The sequence below is a fragment of the Carcharhinus amblyrhynchos genome, chromosome 20, assembly GCF_965287045.1.
Source record: "Carcharhinus amblyrhynchos chromosome 20, sCarAmb.v2.hapA, whole genome shotgun sequence".
Taxonomy (NCBI): domain Eukaryota; kingdom Metazoa; phylum Chordata; class Chondrichthyes; order Carcharhiniformes; family Carcharhinidae; genus Carcharhinus; species Carcharhinus amblyrhynchos.
Window position 1 is genome coordinate 13,901,752 of NC_137343.1, and position 15,968 is coordinate 13,917,719.

A 15,968-nucleotide genomic window follows, 5' to 3' on the forward strand; every position below is an offset into this window, starting at 1 on the left:
GAAGAAGGGAAACACCACTACCTGAAGCTCCCCTCCAAGCCATTCCCCATCCTGACTTGTTAACATATTGCCATTGCTTCATTGTCGCTGTCAAAATCTTAGAACTTTCTCCCTTATAGCACTGTGGGTGTACCTACATCACGTGGACTGTAACTGTTCAAGAAGGCAGCTCACCACCACTGTCTCAAGGGTAATTAGGAATGGGCAAAATTTTCTGACATAGCCAACACCACCCACATCCCATAAGTGTATTTAAAAATTAAAGAATTAAACTTTTTAACACTCTGATTTTTCTCCATGGTTCCCTCCTTCCTGCTGATTCTGGTGGCTCAGGCTGAACATGTCATTTGGCCCTTCTCAATGCTCAAGGACCTGATATCCATCCCTGGAGTGCCTTGGTTAAGCATATTTCGCTAATCCTCTAATGTGGATGTACAGTTGGCTTTGACCCAGTTTTAGACTGTAAATGAGGCGGAAGATGGGATTCCTGGCCTTCCCCATCAACCTTTTGTTATTCTGCGTCTGGCATGAGACCCTTGCTTCAATCAGCAGCTTAACAAGGCAATGTGGACCCGACAGATGAGTCTTTATTTTCTTTCCAAAGAAACATCAGCCTGTAGTTGGTCCTCAGAAACCAGGAGAAAGCCCTGGGCACTGAGTCATACAGCAGCAGAGATTGTAGCCGTGCCCTGACCCCACTGCCCAGTTCCCCAGGCAAGGAATACATGGGCCCTATTCGTTGCAGTTTCATTCCAATTACTCAGTATCGCAGAGTATTTAATCACAACTCCTACCTGATCACTGCCAATGTAGTCTCACTTTGCACTTGGTGTGTAATTTTCTCCTATTATAATGCACAGAAACATGGGGTGAGGAATCAAACATGGAAAAAAATACTTTATTAGAAACCTTGTTTAAAAACTGGAGCATAAAACGTGCTCACCATCACTGAGTGAGCAGTAATTCACTGAATTTACAAGGATGGTTTTTAACATCAGCAATATGTTATAAAAATGGACACTAATCACTTGGCATATCTCAGTTTAGATCAGAAAGCACACTTCCAGAACTGGCCTAAGGGAGACTTCAGGTTTGAACCAACTTCACATTTATATGCAGATCAGTCCTCATGCACCACAGCCCACACCCCCCTCCCCAGCTAACTCAAGCAGTGAGAATCTGAATCAACAGAAATTGCAGCTAAAAACAGATTGCTTTGTACCTTATTTCTGGTACTAATTAGCTATCTTTCCATATTTAAACAAAACTTCTCCACATCAATCAGTGACTGTTCTCGGGGAGGGGGAGGGGCAGGAAAGCTTCTTAACTGATAGTTCCTTAATCTGTTGACCTAAACAGTTTATTTTTGTCCTCTCCAACTCAATTATATGTGGCTGTTAGTTTTGTGGCTCATCTTGAGGTTTTGCCAATGCTGCATAAACAGAAATATTTCCAGCAAGCAAATCTGTCAGTGGCTTTATCTGCCAGCTTTTAAATTCCCTGATTTCTCGCAATTAGCCATACAATAAGCCTGCCCTATCATCACGTTACATGATGTAAAATATCAGAATTAATGACACATTGATGTCAAGACATATTTGGGGAAATAGAGGAATTGAGCTGTCCGCTCTCCTCCACACCTGCCCTTTACCCTCGCAACCCCCCCCCCCCCCCCCCCACCCCCTACACCCTCAAAGACCCACATTGGAATACATGTCTGCAAATGATGGCAAATCCACCCATGCAAACCTGGAGATTATCAACTGCACACGACCTCAGAGCCATGTCTCAATTTCTTTGCACTAGCATCCACACGTGCAATTTGCCACAGGAGTCACTGGATCAGGATCAGCCTTAGCACCTCTGCGACCACAGCTGGAAGCAGAGGGATTGAACATGGGGCCTGATCTGTCACACCTTGTATACGCTGGGTAACATATGGGCCACCACAGGGGGCGAACAATGCAAATCAATATCATAAATACTGGATATGCCTTTTGTGTTGTAAAGGTGGTCAAAAGCTGCAATTTCCCTTTAAATAGTCCAACATGAGCTTTGGCTGTGACAGGCACTTTTGTAAATATCTATATATAAACTTAACACTTTGCCTCAATATTCACCTACAGTGCAGTGCAACACATTTTAAATATTTTATATTATTGGTTTGAATATCTATATAACACAATGTCAACATTTAAAATTCATTGATAGGTAAGGTAAAATATACAAAACATATAAATTGGTTTACAAGCAGAAAACATTGGATGAAGGATATGGCTGGAAACATTTTTTTGCGCATTAATCTGAACCTGACCAGGAAAATGCGTTGTTTTATTATCATTGATGATTTTCTCCAGCTAACACTGTGAAAACTGTCTAGTTATGAAAAAAGTCATCTGAATTCGAAACGTCAGCTCTTTGCTCTCTTTACAGATGCTGCCAGACTTGCTGAGATTTTCTAACATTTACTCATCTGGACTGTGAAAACTGCTACTGCTATGTGGACCGTGGAATATCACTCAAAGTAGTCACAAGTGTCCTTCTCCAAATGGTCTAATATCCTCTTCACTCCCTGAATACTTTAATATCGCTCTTTTCCTGAGGCTCAATCTAATTCCTTCTCAAAAGATGTTGTGAATCTCTGCTTCTACAATGGCTGTTAAAAGATAATCCCTCATTCTGGTCACCCTCCATGTGAAGAATTCCTTTGTAATTTCCCCTTTAACTTTCTTTGAGATTATCTTAAATTTCTGCTTCCAGTTATCACCTCGACGACAAGTGGGAACAATTTATCACTCTTTAATTTCTTCAACCAAAGTTTGAAAGATCTGAATCAGATCAACATTTCAAAAACCCCAAGTTCTCATGTCTGGCCATGGGCTAGTAACCCTTCAACTCTGAGGACGTTTTAGTGAATCTCTGTTCCACCTTTTTCATTATAGAGAATTGGAAAGATACAATGGAGATTCACAAGGAACTTACTCCTTAAAGAGAGTCGAGAATGCCTATTGGTACAGACTGGAAGAGCTGATTGAGGTTGAAGTCGAAGGGTGCACATCAAAAAAAAACAAGGGAGTAGTAAAGAATGGTTTGGAAAGAATGAGGAGTCGGTTACTTGCAGGCTGTTGAGTTTATCAGCTTTTTGCTTCAAGGTTGGAATTATGATCTTCATTCAATCACTTCTGTTACCTTGCCCTCACCCCAGTGATTGGATGATATTGGTTATTTTCAGAAATGGCCTATAATCTCCATGATACCATTTAAAATGGTCAACAGTTATTTTGTCCAAAACTTCAGTAAAATCCAAGATGCTGAAAATTGATTGCAGGGTTAGACTAATTAATGATTATTTAGACTCTTCATTCTCTAAGTTCAAGTGAGTTAGTGAGAAAGTGTGGGGGGGGGACAGGAATATTATTTTACAAGCAAATGGGAATGTTGTTCTTGCTGCAAAATCTGACAAGGAAGTACATAACATAGTCTGACACCTTACTGACTTGCAGCTTAACAAACCAACAGCATGATGTAAGGTGTCTTATTAAATCATTATACCAATACAGTATCAGCTGCTAGTGATAGATTGTGTTATAAACATAATTTGAGCTCTAGCAATCTGGTATAGCAGGCTGTGCCCAGCATGGGTTCACGTGGTGATTCCCAATCACTAAGCTTCACTGCTTTGGGGCAAAGTACAAAGTGATTTTCTACAGAAAAGCAGCTGGAGGGAAAAATCCATTACTCACCCTCCTCCCCACGCCACTCTGTGCTATTGATGGGAGCAGGAGGCTAGTGGGCAGGGACAATCTGATTCCCTTTCAAAGGATTAAGTTTCTCTGTGCTGTACCCTTCCACTTCTCTACAATGAATAAGGTGGAACAGAGATTCACAAGGGTGTTCCCAGAGTTGGCTGGAAAAGCTAAAATAAGGAATTGGGGGACTCCACTCTCCTTCACACCCCTCAACCCCACAAAAACAGCAGCTTTGATTTTGTTTATCCAACATTTGATTCTAAACAACAAATCTAAGATTTCAGACCACCAGCTAATCATAGAAACCCTACCGTGCAGAAGGCGGCCATTTGGCCCATCAAGTCTACACTGATAGAAGTACCAGCCAGGCCATCTTCCTATAACCCCACATATTTACTCCACTAATCCCTCTACCTTATGCATCCCGGGCCATTGAGGGGTAATTTAGCATAGCCAACGCATCTAACCCACTTATCTTTGGACTGTGGGAGGAAACTGGAGCTCCCAGAGGGAACACGGGGAGAATGTGCAAACTTCACACAGATAGTGACCCAAGCCAGGAATCAAACCCAGGTTCCCGGAGCTGTGAGGTAGAAGTGCTAACCACCTTGCTGCCCTAATGATTCATCAAAGCGAGAGTAGGAGATTCTAACAACAACCTTCTCTGGGTAGGACGATTACCAGCGCCATACAGATGGGAATCCAGGAATGAAAACAGCAAATGCTGGAAAAACTCAGCAAGTCTGGCAGCATCTGTGGGGGGGAGAAACATAGTTAACATTCAGAGTCTGTGTGACGCTGTTTCAAGAAGTATGATGGAAAAGGGGTGAGAGCAGACTTATGTGGAGCATAAACAGCAGAATGGACCTGTTGAGCTGAATGGCATTTTTTCTGCGCTGTAAACATTAAGTAAAACAACATAACCAGGTATCACTTTGTGGGCCATCCGACAGGAAGGAAACTGATTAGGGAACCTCTGTGCCTAGGTATGATATGTTTCATTGCAAGTCCATCTCTGGGTGTAAAGGAAACTTGCTTCTCGAGAACAATCCATTCCTTTTCCTCTCTCCCAGTTATTACCAGGGACTAGATTATGTGCCCTTTTTTAGATGCCACTATATAATCAACTCTTGTGCCTTTGAGGTAATTTCAGAAATAATAGTGTTGATTTTTGTTGCAGCTCCATTAACAGTGGAATACAAATCACACCTCACTGTGAATACATAACCTGTGGGTTCTGAAAATGGAAATTGCAGACCAAGACATCATGCAGCAGAAGGATAATACCCCAGTAACAGCTAGAATTGTAAAGGCTTCTGATTTCAGAATCACGTTTCATTAGTCATTCAAGGGACTAATAGGATTAAAAAAAAGCCATTAAAAAAAAAACCACCAATTCGGACAGAATCCTGCTGATGGATTCAACCATGATCCCGGTGCAGACCTTTTCTACCATCCTTGTGGCCACCTGATAAAAAAAAACTCCCAATCATTTTTACTTGCAATGCCCAAAAAATGCAACGAGTAACAATTTCTGTCAAAGCTTGGGGCGGGGGTCAGTGCTCCCCACTCTGGCAACTACATTGACCCCTGTGTTTACCTATCAGACTACGTTGATCTTGGTCCAGCATACTTTACACATTAGTCTTCAAAATGTCGAGGATAAGAAATGAAAAAGGTAGTTATTTCATGTTGGATTTTTTTCTTTACAGTATCCGTATGTTAAAAATTCACTCGATTGCCTGCAAAATTCCCTTAGAAACGGCACTTAACACAGAATAGCCCAAGTTACAGCAATTGAGATCTCTGGATTTGAGACATTCTTAAAAATGTTTTACTCCATCCTTAAAGTTACAAAGCCAGTGCTCAGAGTGGACCCGGCAAACCAGAATCCATTCCTTGCTTATTCCAAAAATCAAATTCAAATTGAATCCAATTCAAAATCCCCACAAGAGAGGCAAACAAGATCCCAGCTGATGAGATAAAGCATTGCACCTATCTTGGGCTAGATCTGATGCTTGATCTTAGCTTAAAGACCGACATTAGAGGCCAATTTTAACTTTTGTGCACACCAGGAGTGAATGGACAGACCGTCACACCCTCTGCGGGCATTCCTGGGCCTTCTGGCCCCACGAAAAAATTACAAATTTCTGTCGCCTATGTTTGAGCAACCTCCTGTGGTCCCTTTAAGGTTGATTAACATCAGCATCGGATGAACAGAGCACTGAATGGACACACCTGACCCATTTTTACCTCAAAACTGGCAATTGCAATTACAGGATCCTGATGTGCATATTACAAGTGGTTTCCCATAGAAACAGGCAGGGATTCCAGTTGCCCTTCTCAGGCTCCAAACTCAAGATAGTGCCTGTCCTGCCGTTGTAAATGCTAGGTCACAATATGCCAATTCAATGGCCGTTATAACCCCATTTACAGTTGGTGGAAGTGGTTAAATTTGGCTACATGTGCAACATTGAGGCACAGTGAATTATTCACCCTATAAAGAATCTGCCTGAAATCCATAGGTAATGAAAATCAGACAGGTAAATTATTTGCTGCACCAGCTAAAGATGGGCATCACCTCCATAAACAGTGGCCCAGAAACATTTATCTGTTAATAAACAACTGCACCTCAACAGCAGAAGAATATGTTGTGCGTTAGACCGTGTAATGGTTTGACAACTGCTAAACCGTGGATCATATGAGCAAGAGTTCAGTACCATAATATTTAGCTATCATCATGTTTTATATTATATGCAAATTTATACATAGTTGGTGATTTCCTCCTGTGTAACATGCCACGATATCTTATTACTTTCCTGAGGATACATTTCAATTTGATTGTCTTTGTTGAGAATAGATTCAGGGTAGATGATAGAACCAGTCATACTTTTCGCTGTACTTGTTCTGGGTCAAATACAGCAGCAATTCCACCCTGTCTGCAAATGGAGGCTAACTGGATGATCCGGGTATACTCAATACAGCTTGGCTGCATCCAAAAGATCTTGTTTGCCTTGCCTGTGGGGGCCATGAATTGGATTCAATTGGCTTTTGAATTTGGTTTTTGGAGCAAGCAAGGAATGAATTTGGGTTTATCCCGTCTACTCTGAGTGTAGGCTTGGTTACTTTAAGGATAGAGAAAAAATTCATTTAAAAAAAATTAAGATAAACGTTTTGTTAAGATCAAGCCTCAGATCAATCCCAAGATGGGGTACGTGCTTTATCTTGTCAGGCTGGACCTTGTTTGTCTTGTGGATCCATGAATTGGATTCAATTGGATTTTGAATTTTGTTTTTGGAGTAGCAAGGAATGGAGTTGGGTTTACCCAGTCCACTCTGAATGTTGGCTTTGTAACTTTAAGGATGGAGTAAAAAAAATTTAAAGAGTTAAGACAAATCATCTTGGCTAAGAGTGAGATCAGGTTTAATGCCTGTTCTTGTCAGCTTGGATCTTATTTGTCTCTCTATTGGGACCTTGAATTGGATTCAATTTCAATTTGAATTTTGATTTTGGAGCAAGCAAGGAGATGGATTGAGGTTTTGTTCCGTCCACTCTGTGAATTGGCTTTGCAACTCTGAGAAAAGATTAAAATTTAAAAGAAAGTTAAAGCAAAATATTTAGTATCTCAAGCAATGGCAATGTAAAGGGAGGAGAGCTCCAATTAAGGAGGTTGTTGGTGTTCACAAGACAGTGAGATGGTGGGGTAGTGGGAATGTCTCTGAGCTGACGATCCAAAGGCCTAGGCTAATGGTCTGGGTTACGGGTTCAAATCCCATTGTGGCAGCTGGTTGAATTTAAATTTAATTAATAAAATATGTGAAGTTGGTCTCAGTAATGGTGACCAGGACAGCTGTTACAAAAACCCAGCTGCTTTGTTCAGGAAATCTGCCAGCTTTACCCAGTATGGTCTACTTGTGATTCCAGACACATAGCAATGTGATTGATTCTTAACTGCCCTCCGAAATGCTCCAGCAAGTCACACAGTTCATGGGGAACAAATGTTGGACTTGTTAGCAACACCCACATCTCATGAAAGAATAAAACAAAATTCAGCAGAAAGGAACTGGACAATAGCAGTGTGTGCAAAGGTTAATTTAGTCTAATTAGTTCTGAATATCCAGGTCACTGACAGGGATAATTGAGCATGATTATTTACTCTGGATGAATATCAAGATTAAAAGCTCCTAATTTGTCCCTCTGGATTTAAAGGCAGGAGTTCCAAACTGACTAGCTATCTGTCACCTTTACAGTCACAGAAAGTCAGACAGCTGGTTCACTTTGCTTTTGATCTCCTGTTACAGGACCTGAAGCAGTTGCTTCAATAATTCACCTGTGGAGGGATCTAACTGCATTGGCACACAGCAATGTGGACATTTCTGCCTTTGTGTCAGCTATGGTTCAGTTGGTAACATTGTCAGCTCTGAATCACAAGGTTCCAGATTCAAGCCCCATCCCAAGGCTTGAGTACACAAATCAATCCTTGACACTCCAGCGCAGTACTGAAGGAATACTGCACTGCAGGAGTCGTTGTTTCTCAGATGAGATGCAAAACCGAGGTTACAATCTGCCTGCTTGGGCGAATGTGAAGATACTGAGACAAGTGAGGGTGCAGGCTAGTGGTTTAAAGCAATCTCCCTGAAGGCTGTATCTGCTGTGAAGCTACCTTGGGGAGATGCAGTATTATTCAAAGGATATTTGCACACAAAAAATGCCAGAGACCACTGATAGCAATCCTCCTGACTTCTCAATCTTCAAATGTCTTCTGGGCATTTTATCCCACCCTGGCTCGAAAATGATGCAAAAACATGAAGGCCACCTGTCTGATTGGCCTGTGCAGCAAGAGGGAAAGCATATGGACCACTCAAATTCCCAGCCGATTGGAACTTTAATTGTTGGCAGGCGTGCGTGCCCACCAACAGTGATATGTCATGTGTCACTATCACATCAGGCCACCTGCCCAACATTTTCGCACACATTTTCACACTAGTTTGGGTCAGTCATGCATCCATTTGCAGCGTGGAAAATTCTGATCCATAAGCCAATACCTAGCCTTCAACTAGCATCATAAAAACACATTGTCTGGTCATTACTACATGATTCTTTCTGGGAGTTTGCTAGGCACAAATTGATAGTTGCTTTTTCTACATTAAAACAGCAACTAGACTTCAAGAAGTACATAATTGGCTTTTAAAGCTCTTCGAGATGTCTGGTAGTCATGGACATATTTATTTTGCAACCCTACTCTAGTTCTTGATACTGCAAATGTAGCACTTACCACCATTCCTGTACCACTGACAAGCCAAAAGTAACATTAGCACAGACTGGGGTTAAGATAATTCTTCCTCAGTCCCCTCGAGTGTGGAAGAAACTGTCACAGTTTTGACACCAGGTCCTTTCTAACTGTGCTATATATGGCACATGGCATATCTGAGACAGAACATATCCCATACCCTACCTTTAAGATGCCCTCACCCTGATGAAATCCGGGCCCAAATAATTAAGAAACGTAAAAGGCAAGGATAAAAATAAATAAATATCAGATTCCGGCACAACAGAATGTGATTTCCTGCTTCTTGTCACAAGATTCTCTCTCATCTCAAATCACATGTAACTACAGTAAATATAATTTTTTGAATGATCTCCGCAATGGCTGAGGGACCAAATTTAAAGCAAGTGTATGACTAAAAGACACTCTTTAAAATCTGTACTAAGCATTATAAAAGCATACAGCAGCGATTTTATTCAAATAATCCAGCTGAAACCCCAGAGTTTTGGCTGAAATGCCCGTTGTTAGTGGAACCTCCCCAGAGTTTCTCCCATTCTTCTATCCAAGTTGCGAAATTGGGGAACCTTGTGGTAATTCCATTCCATGAACTTATAGCTGCACCGTTATCACACTTGTGTGATAGTCCGGTTGTGGGGTGGAGTGGGGAAGGTTGGCACTGGGCGGAGGAAGGGAGGGGGAGACATTTGGTGCCTTTGATCCCAGGCAGATGTTACTGCAGGAAAGCAGTGTGGAAAAGAACTTCACAACAGGCGAAGTGGGTAACGAATATCTCCGAGATAATCTGTTCTTTGATGGCACCAGCTTTGAACTGTCACGTAACACTGAACTGTCATGTCGTGTGTACAGATCCCTACAAGGGACAGTGTGCGTCTTGTAGCGCTAACCCTTAATAATAAACATTCCCCTGTAAGAACCTCTACTTGGTTTTGATTTGACTTCCAGCATCCATCAAATAACATAAATTAAAAGTGTGTGTCATCCTTCTTCCGGTGGCTATATTGCTGCAAATTGCCATATCCATATTTCCTTTCCATTGCAATGTGTTCCATTCCCACCACGTAATCATCGGGACGGGAACTCTTGTTTAACTCCACAACACGTGGCACCACAGTTGACCAGCGGTCTGTGGAATAGAAATGAGAATAGAAATAGAACATGTCTCGGCACTTAGTAATTGAAGAGGCCAATTAACAATGTGACGGCCCACCACAAAACGCTCACTTTACAGGCGAGAGAAGACAGGTTTACTCAATGTTTTACCAATGTTGAACTTCAGATTCAGCTATGGTTTAGGAGCACAAGTTTCTTTTTCTTTTTAACTTTGCTATGGTTAAGACTGCAAGTCCAATTTTTCATAATTTATTAGAGAAAGCAGCTCAGATTCTAGGAGGTGCATTTTATTTTTATTCATTCATGGAAGTAGGTGTCACAGGCCAGGCCAGCATTTATTGCTCATCCCTAATTGCCCTCGAGAAGGTGGTAGTGCGCTGCCTTCTCGAAACACTGCAGTCCATGTTATTTTCATTTTTCATTTGATATTCATCAGAAGCGTATTTGTAAATAAACTACAGCCTGGATAATGAGTTAGTAGGGTCAGATTAGGGATTTCTCCTCCAGATCTAGATTTCTGGTGCATATTTTTAACAAGCAGGACAAGAACGTGCCAGTGATCTAGGATGGTATTCCAAAGTTTCAGGCAATCTCAATGACACAGGGTAGAGACTGACAGACTATTTGTAGGCCAATAGACTTTGAAACCTTTTCGAAAACTTGTCATTGATTATACAACAGTTTGTCCTTGTAAAGTGGCTTGAGACATTAAAGTGGCTATATAAAATAATAAAATCATAATATAAAATAATAACAAATGTTATTATTGTCCAAAATTTTCTGCCCCTTTACAGCTGAAATGGACCACGTGCCACCCTTAATGCTGGACACCTTGACCCCGAAGAAAAAAAATCAAGGTCTTCGTTTTCATTCCCAGTTTAGTCACATGAGAGAATTATTCAATGTTGATTTTGGAATTTTGAGGTTTTCTATAAACTTTTTTTGGGTGCCTCCTGGAAATTATATCTTTGGCATAAGTTCATTCTCCAGGTTAGGCGGTAGGACATGAGACTCTATGCTGTGTATTAAAACAAATACTTCTCCAAAATAAAGCTGATATTTATTGAGAGATATTTATTGGGAGGCGATGGCCTAGTGGTACTATCATCAGACTATTAATCCAGAAACTCAGCTAATGTTCTGGGGACCCGTGTTCGAATCCTGCCGCAGCAGATGGTGGAATTTAAATTCAATTAAAAAAAAAATCTGGAATTAAGAATCTATTGATGACCATGAAACCATTGTTGAAAAAGCCCATCTGGTTCACTAATGTCCTTTAGAGAAAGGAAATCTGCCGTCCTTACCTAGTCTGGCCTACATGTGACTCCAGAACCACAGCAATGTGGTTGAATCTTAACTGCCCTCAGGCAACTAGGGATGGTCAATAAATTCTGGCCCAGCCAGCAACACCCATGTCCCATGAATGAATAAAAAAATCCCCAAAGAACCTGGTGGCGAATAAGTCGCTCAGAAACACAAGGACGCTCACAAACTATGAACTGTGGGCCAAATGCACCTTTTAAAACAGAAAGATGGAACATGGTTTATTGTTCAGCTGCTGTATCTGGAACTTTCACTGAGTCGGGCCCACTTTGCCCAAGCAGTTTGCTCCCTTCATACCCCCAAATTCTCCTAAGGTCAGTGTGAGGTGACAGGTTTTGTAGCTTTAGTGAAACGTGAAGCAGTTTACTCAGCATGAAGAGAGGCAAAGAAACCACTCTGGAGGTGGATGTTTCTACTGGTTTGCCCCAGGATAGACTGGGTTCTCTGCCACTATGGATACTGGGAAAAGAACTCCTAATTTAACAAAATCTTATTGATTATCTCGAACAGCTGTTTCCAGTCTCAAAGTTGCCATAACTTGCAGGTTTCACTGTACTTGTTACATACGTGGTTCCCTTGTAAGTGTAAACTCAGCTCCTCACCTCGACGTAGGCGCCCAATGGTGTGGGTAAAACCAGCATCGTATTGGTAAGTGTCGTTCCTTCCCGGGTCTTCATTAATAATTCCAACATTTTGGTTCCAATGAGACCAGTTGACCTCGTCCACCCTGGAATATACGTGGAGAGAGAGGTGTCATGGTTACTGTTAGTGGAATGGTGGAGGTGGGGGGGGGGGGGGGGGGGGAGAGAGAGATGGGGGGGAGATTGGAGATGGGTGAAAGGACAAGTGATCATGACAACAAACCCCTTATTTGAAGCCGGGCCTTGCTCAGTGGGTCAGTTTCTGTCACAGCGGACTCTGCGTTGAGAATCTGCCCAACACCACAATGTGGGTAGGCCCGAGGGGATGTGTTTTTTTGACACATCGGTGTCAAACTGGGATTGGTCACGTGGAAGTGATTTTCCCCAGACTGGCCAATCAGTGGGTTTGACACTCAAATAGGGACAGTGGGCGGGCTCTTGAAGTTGGAGGGTGAATAGGATGCGTCCAACATGGTCAGAGAGGAAGATAAGAGAGAGAGAGAGAGAGAGAGAGAGATGCCCACATTGCATAATATAAAAGTTTTAAATTAAAAAATTAAAAATGCCTCCATGAGGTCTACTCCAGGCAGATGGTTTACTTCCTAAAACTCAGGTGGGGGCCTGTAAACTGACTGAAACTCTCCAATTCTTCTCACCCAATAGGCTTTAACAGGCCATTAAATGTCCTTAATCAACTACTCACCACTTGGGGACAAATAGCCCTTTGGCCACCTTTCCCACCCAGGGTAAAACACAGTTAACCATCATGCTAGCTGGCAGTGCAAATTTCCATGTTCACCAACTCCATACTCACCCCCATGTGGGGGCATAAGCCCTGCCCAAGGGCACAGAAGTTAAAAGAGATGCTTCCACTGCTGCTAATATAATCTCTAATCATTTCTAATGGTGAATCATGTCTGTGGTTCACATTTGAAAGATAAAGTCACCTCAAAAGTAATGATTTTCTGCCCCAGGAGAACAGTACAAACAGAGTGTAAGATTACACCATTCCTAACAGTCTAGGTCAACTGTAACATTACTTTAATGAAAAAGTCAGACGCATTATTCAACCCAACTACTCGAAATTGATTTGAAGTTTCATCCCTTCTCACAAGTTCAATCCTCTGCATATTTTAGTCCCCTTTGAGGTTATATGAAACCTAAGAGAAAGTCAACTACTATTGATGAGCACAACCGTATGTGAAGTTTGTAACAAAATTCAGTAAAACCATTCCTCGGTTATGACAAAGGATTGCCACCCAACATGTAACCTAGTCCTTTAGTTGCAGACATATTTGCTGTATTTTCTGGCATTTTGTTTTGGCAGCATGCCCAGCTTGGGTCCTTTCTGGGGCAGTGAGCTGGATTGTTAGTTGACAGTGAGATGTGTTTTTTGCCACTCCTTGAGGTGGTCAAATTTACAGCGGCTTCTGGCACTAACTGGCACCAAGAATTGAGATGAATCAGCCATGGTGTCTCTGTGCCAGTCACTGCAATTGCATAAGTGTTCACAACAAAACTAGCTCAAGCATAAAGAAGGAAAAGAATATCCTTATCTCTTTTCTTACCGAAAGCACCATCTCCGGTCAGGGGTTCCATCAGAATTAATTCCCACGGTAACCATCTCTCCTGAACGAAATGCTTTTCTTAGAAACACTGGGAACGATCTCTCGATATCCAGTATTGTTGTGGCCCACTGTTTACAGCAATAAGTATTAGATATTATTTCAACAATGAGTTGTACCTGTTTTATATCCAACCTCTTGCAAAAGGAGATTGGGTCCATGTACCACAGTCAAGTGGTCACATAGATCTACAACTGCTTCTCCACCTTTGCTTCTCCATTCTCCATTTCTGTCTCACTCTTCTCTTTACTTCAGTCTTTTTCTTTCCCTTTCCGTCACTTCTATTTCACGCCTCCTCTATTTCTGCTTTTCACCTTCACTACTCTTTCCTTCCTCTCCTCCTTCACATCACTTTCTCCCTCTCCTTTTAATGCTTTTCCTCCTCCTTTCATCCTTTGCTTCTTGCTTCCGATTCTCACTAAACTCTCTTTTCTGTTATCTCTTTAAATGAATAATTGACGGGGGCATGGGGGGCAGTGGAATCAGGATTCAGGCAGCAAAGTGAGCATCAGTGGCCACTGGGTGTAAGCTGTGTGTGAAAGAAATAACTTGTTTTTATACAATATCTATAGCAGTGATTCAATTGGACTGGTATCCAAGTGACTTGGACACACAAGTTCAAATCCCACCACGGCACCTAAGGAATTTAAATTCTATTGATTAATTAAATCTGGGCTAAAAACTAGTATCAATAATGACAGCTTTAATAAGCTGCTGGATCTGGCTCTTAAATTGTTTTTAGGGAAGGAAATCTATCACTCTTACTGAGTCTGGTCTGTGGGGAACATAGAACATTACAGCACAGTACAGGCCCTTCAGCCCTCAATATTGTGCCGAGCTATGTCCAAACCCAAGATCAAGCTATCCCACTCCCTATCATCCTGGTGTGCTCCATGTGCTTATCCAATAACTGCTTGAAAGTTCCTAAAGTGTCCAACTCCACTATCACAGCAGGCAGTGCATTTCACACCCCAACCACTCTCTGAGTGAAGAATCTACCTCGGACATCCCTCCTATATCTCCCATCATGAACCTTATAGTTATGCCTCCTAGTAACAGCTACATCCACCCGAGGAAATAGTCTCTGCACGTCCACTTTATCTATCCCCCTCATCATCTTATAAACCTCTATTAAGTCGAGGAGATTAAGGGAGGAGATGGCCTAGTGATACTATCGCTAGACTGTTAATCCAGAAACTCAGCTAATGTTCTGGGGACTCCGGTTCGAATCCCGCCATGGCAGATGGTTGAACTTGGTGACTGTGAAACTATTGTCGATTGTTGTAAAAATCCATCTGGTTCACTACTGTCCTCTGGAGAAGGAAATCTGCCGTCCTCACCCAGTCTGACTACATGCGACTCCAGAGCCACAACAATGTGGTTGATTCTCAACTGCCCTCTGAACAAGGGCAACTAGAGATGGGCAATAGCGACACATATCCCTGAAAGAATAAAATAATATACAACTCTCAAGCCACAGCAATTTAGGTGACTCTTAACTGTCACCTGAAATGGTCTAGCAAGCCACTCGGTTGCTCAAACAGCTACAGAAACAATGTTAGGCATTAGGAAATGAATGCTGGCCTTGTCAGCAGTGTCCACATCCCACGAGTGAATAGGAAAAAACAACCAGACTACGTGCCAGAATATTATCACTGTTGTAGTACAGGAGATGGAGTGCTCTTACCACAGCTTTTCCAAAGAGTTTTTTTATTATTTGCCCTCACCCTCTGGAGGGAGTCGCAGGAATAATCATCACCATCACCCAATTTACCCTCCTTTACATTTCAGTGCTGTATTGAGGAGAACAATGTCAATGGTTGCATATCTCCTCATATGGTTGCAAAGCTGAAACTTAAAGGAATTGACAAAAGGGCACCACCAGGAGTGGAGCCTGCAGCTTAATTTGACTCAACATGGGAAACCTCACCTGGCCCGGACACAGAAAGGATTGACACATAACTCTTTCTCGTTCATGGGGAAGAATTGCAATTCCCAATCCCCATCACGAATGGGATTCAATGGGTTACCCACACCTGGCGACGTAGGATGTGATGTTCAGAGTCTCCAGGCTGCCAGGGAAACTGGCGAGAGTGAGGGAGATGAGGCTACAGTCTGTCATAGGGATTACATTGGCTGATAACAGTCAGCAGCATTTTGCCATTTTTTTATTCCTTCTTGTTGGTTAGCTCCAATGTCCAAGACTCTGGATCCACCTTATCAGGCGCCTGAT

The 15,968-nt window shown here is 42.1% G+C and overlaps 1 protein-coding gene across 1 annotated transcript in view; it reads right to left on the reverse strand.

The window, feature by feature from the left end:
* Positions 1-9,877: 9,877 nt before the first annotated feature.
* trpv4 (transient receptor potential cation channel, subfamily V, member 4) overlaps positions 9,878-15,968 on the reverse strand; it is a 76,514-nt gene continuing 70,423 nt past the window's right edge. Inside the window, exons 13-15 of the mRNA XM_080208105.1 lie at positions 13,679-13,806; positions 12,072-12,196; positions 9,878-10,159 (exon numbers count right to left, since the gene is read on the reverse strand). Coding sequence (XP_080064231.1) covers positions 9,999-10,159; positions 12,072-12,196; positions 13,679-13,806 — 414 coding nt within the window. The 3' untranslated portion in view covers positions 9,878-9,998. The remainder of the gene's footprint in view (positions 10,160-12,071; positions 12,197-13,678; positions 13,807-15,968) is intronic.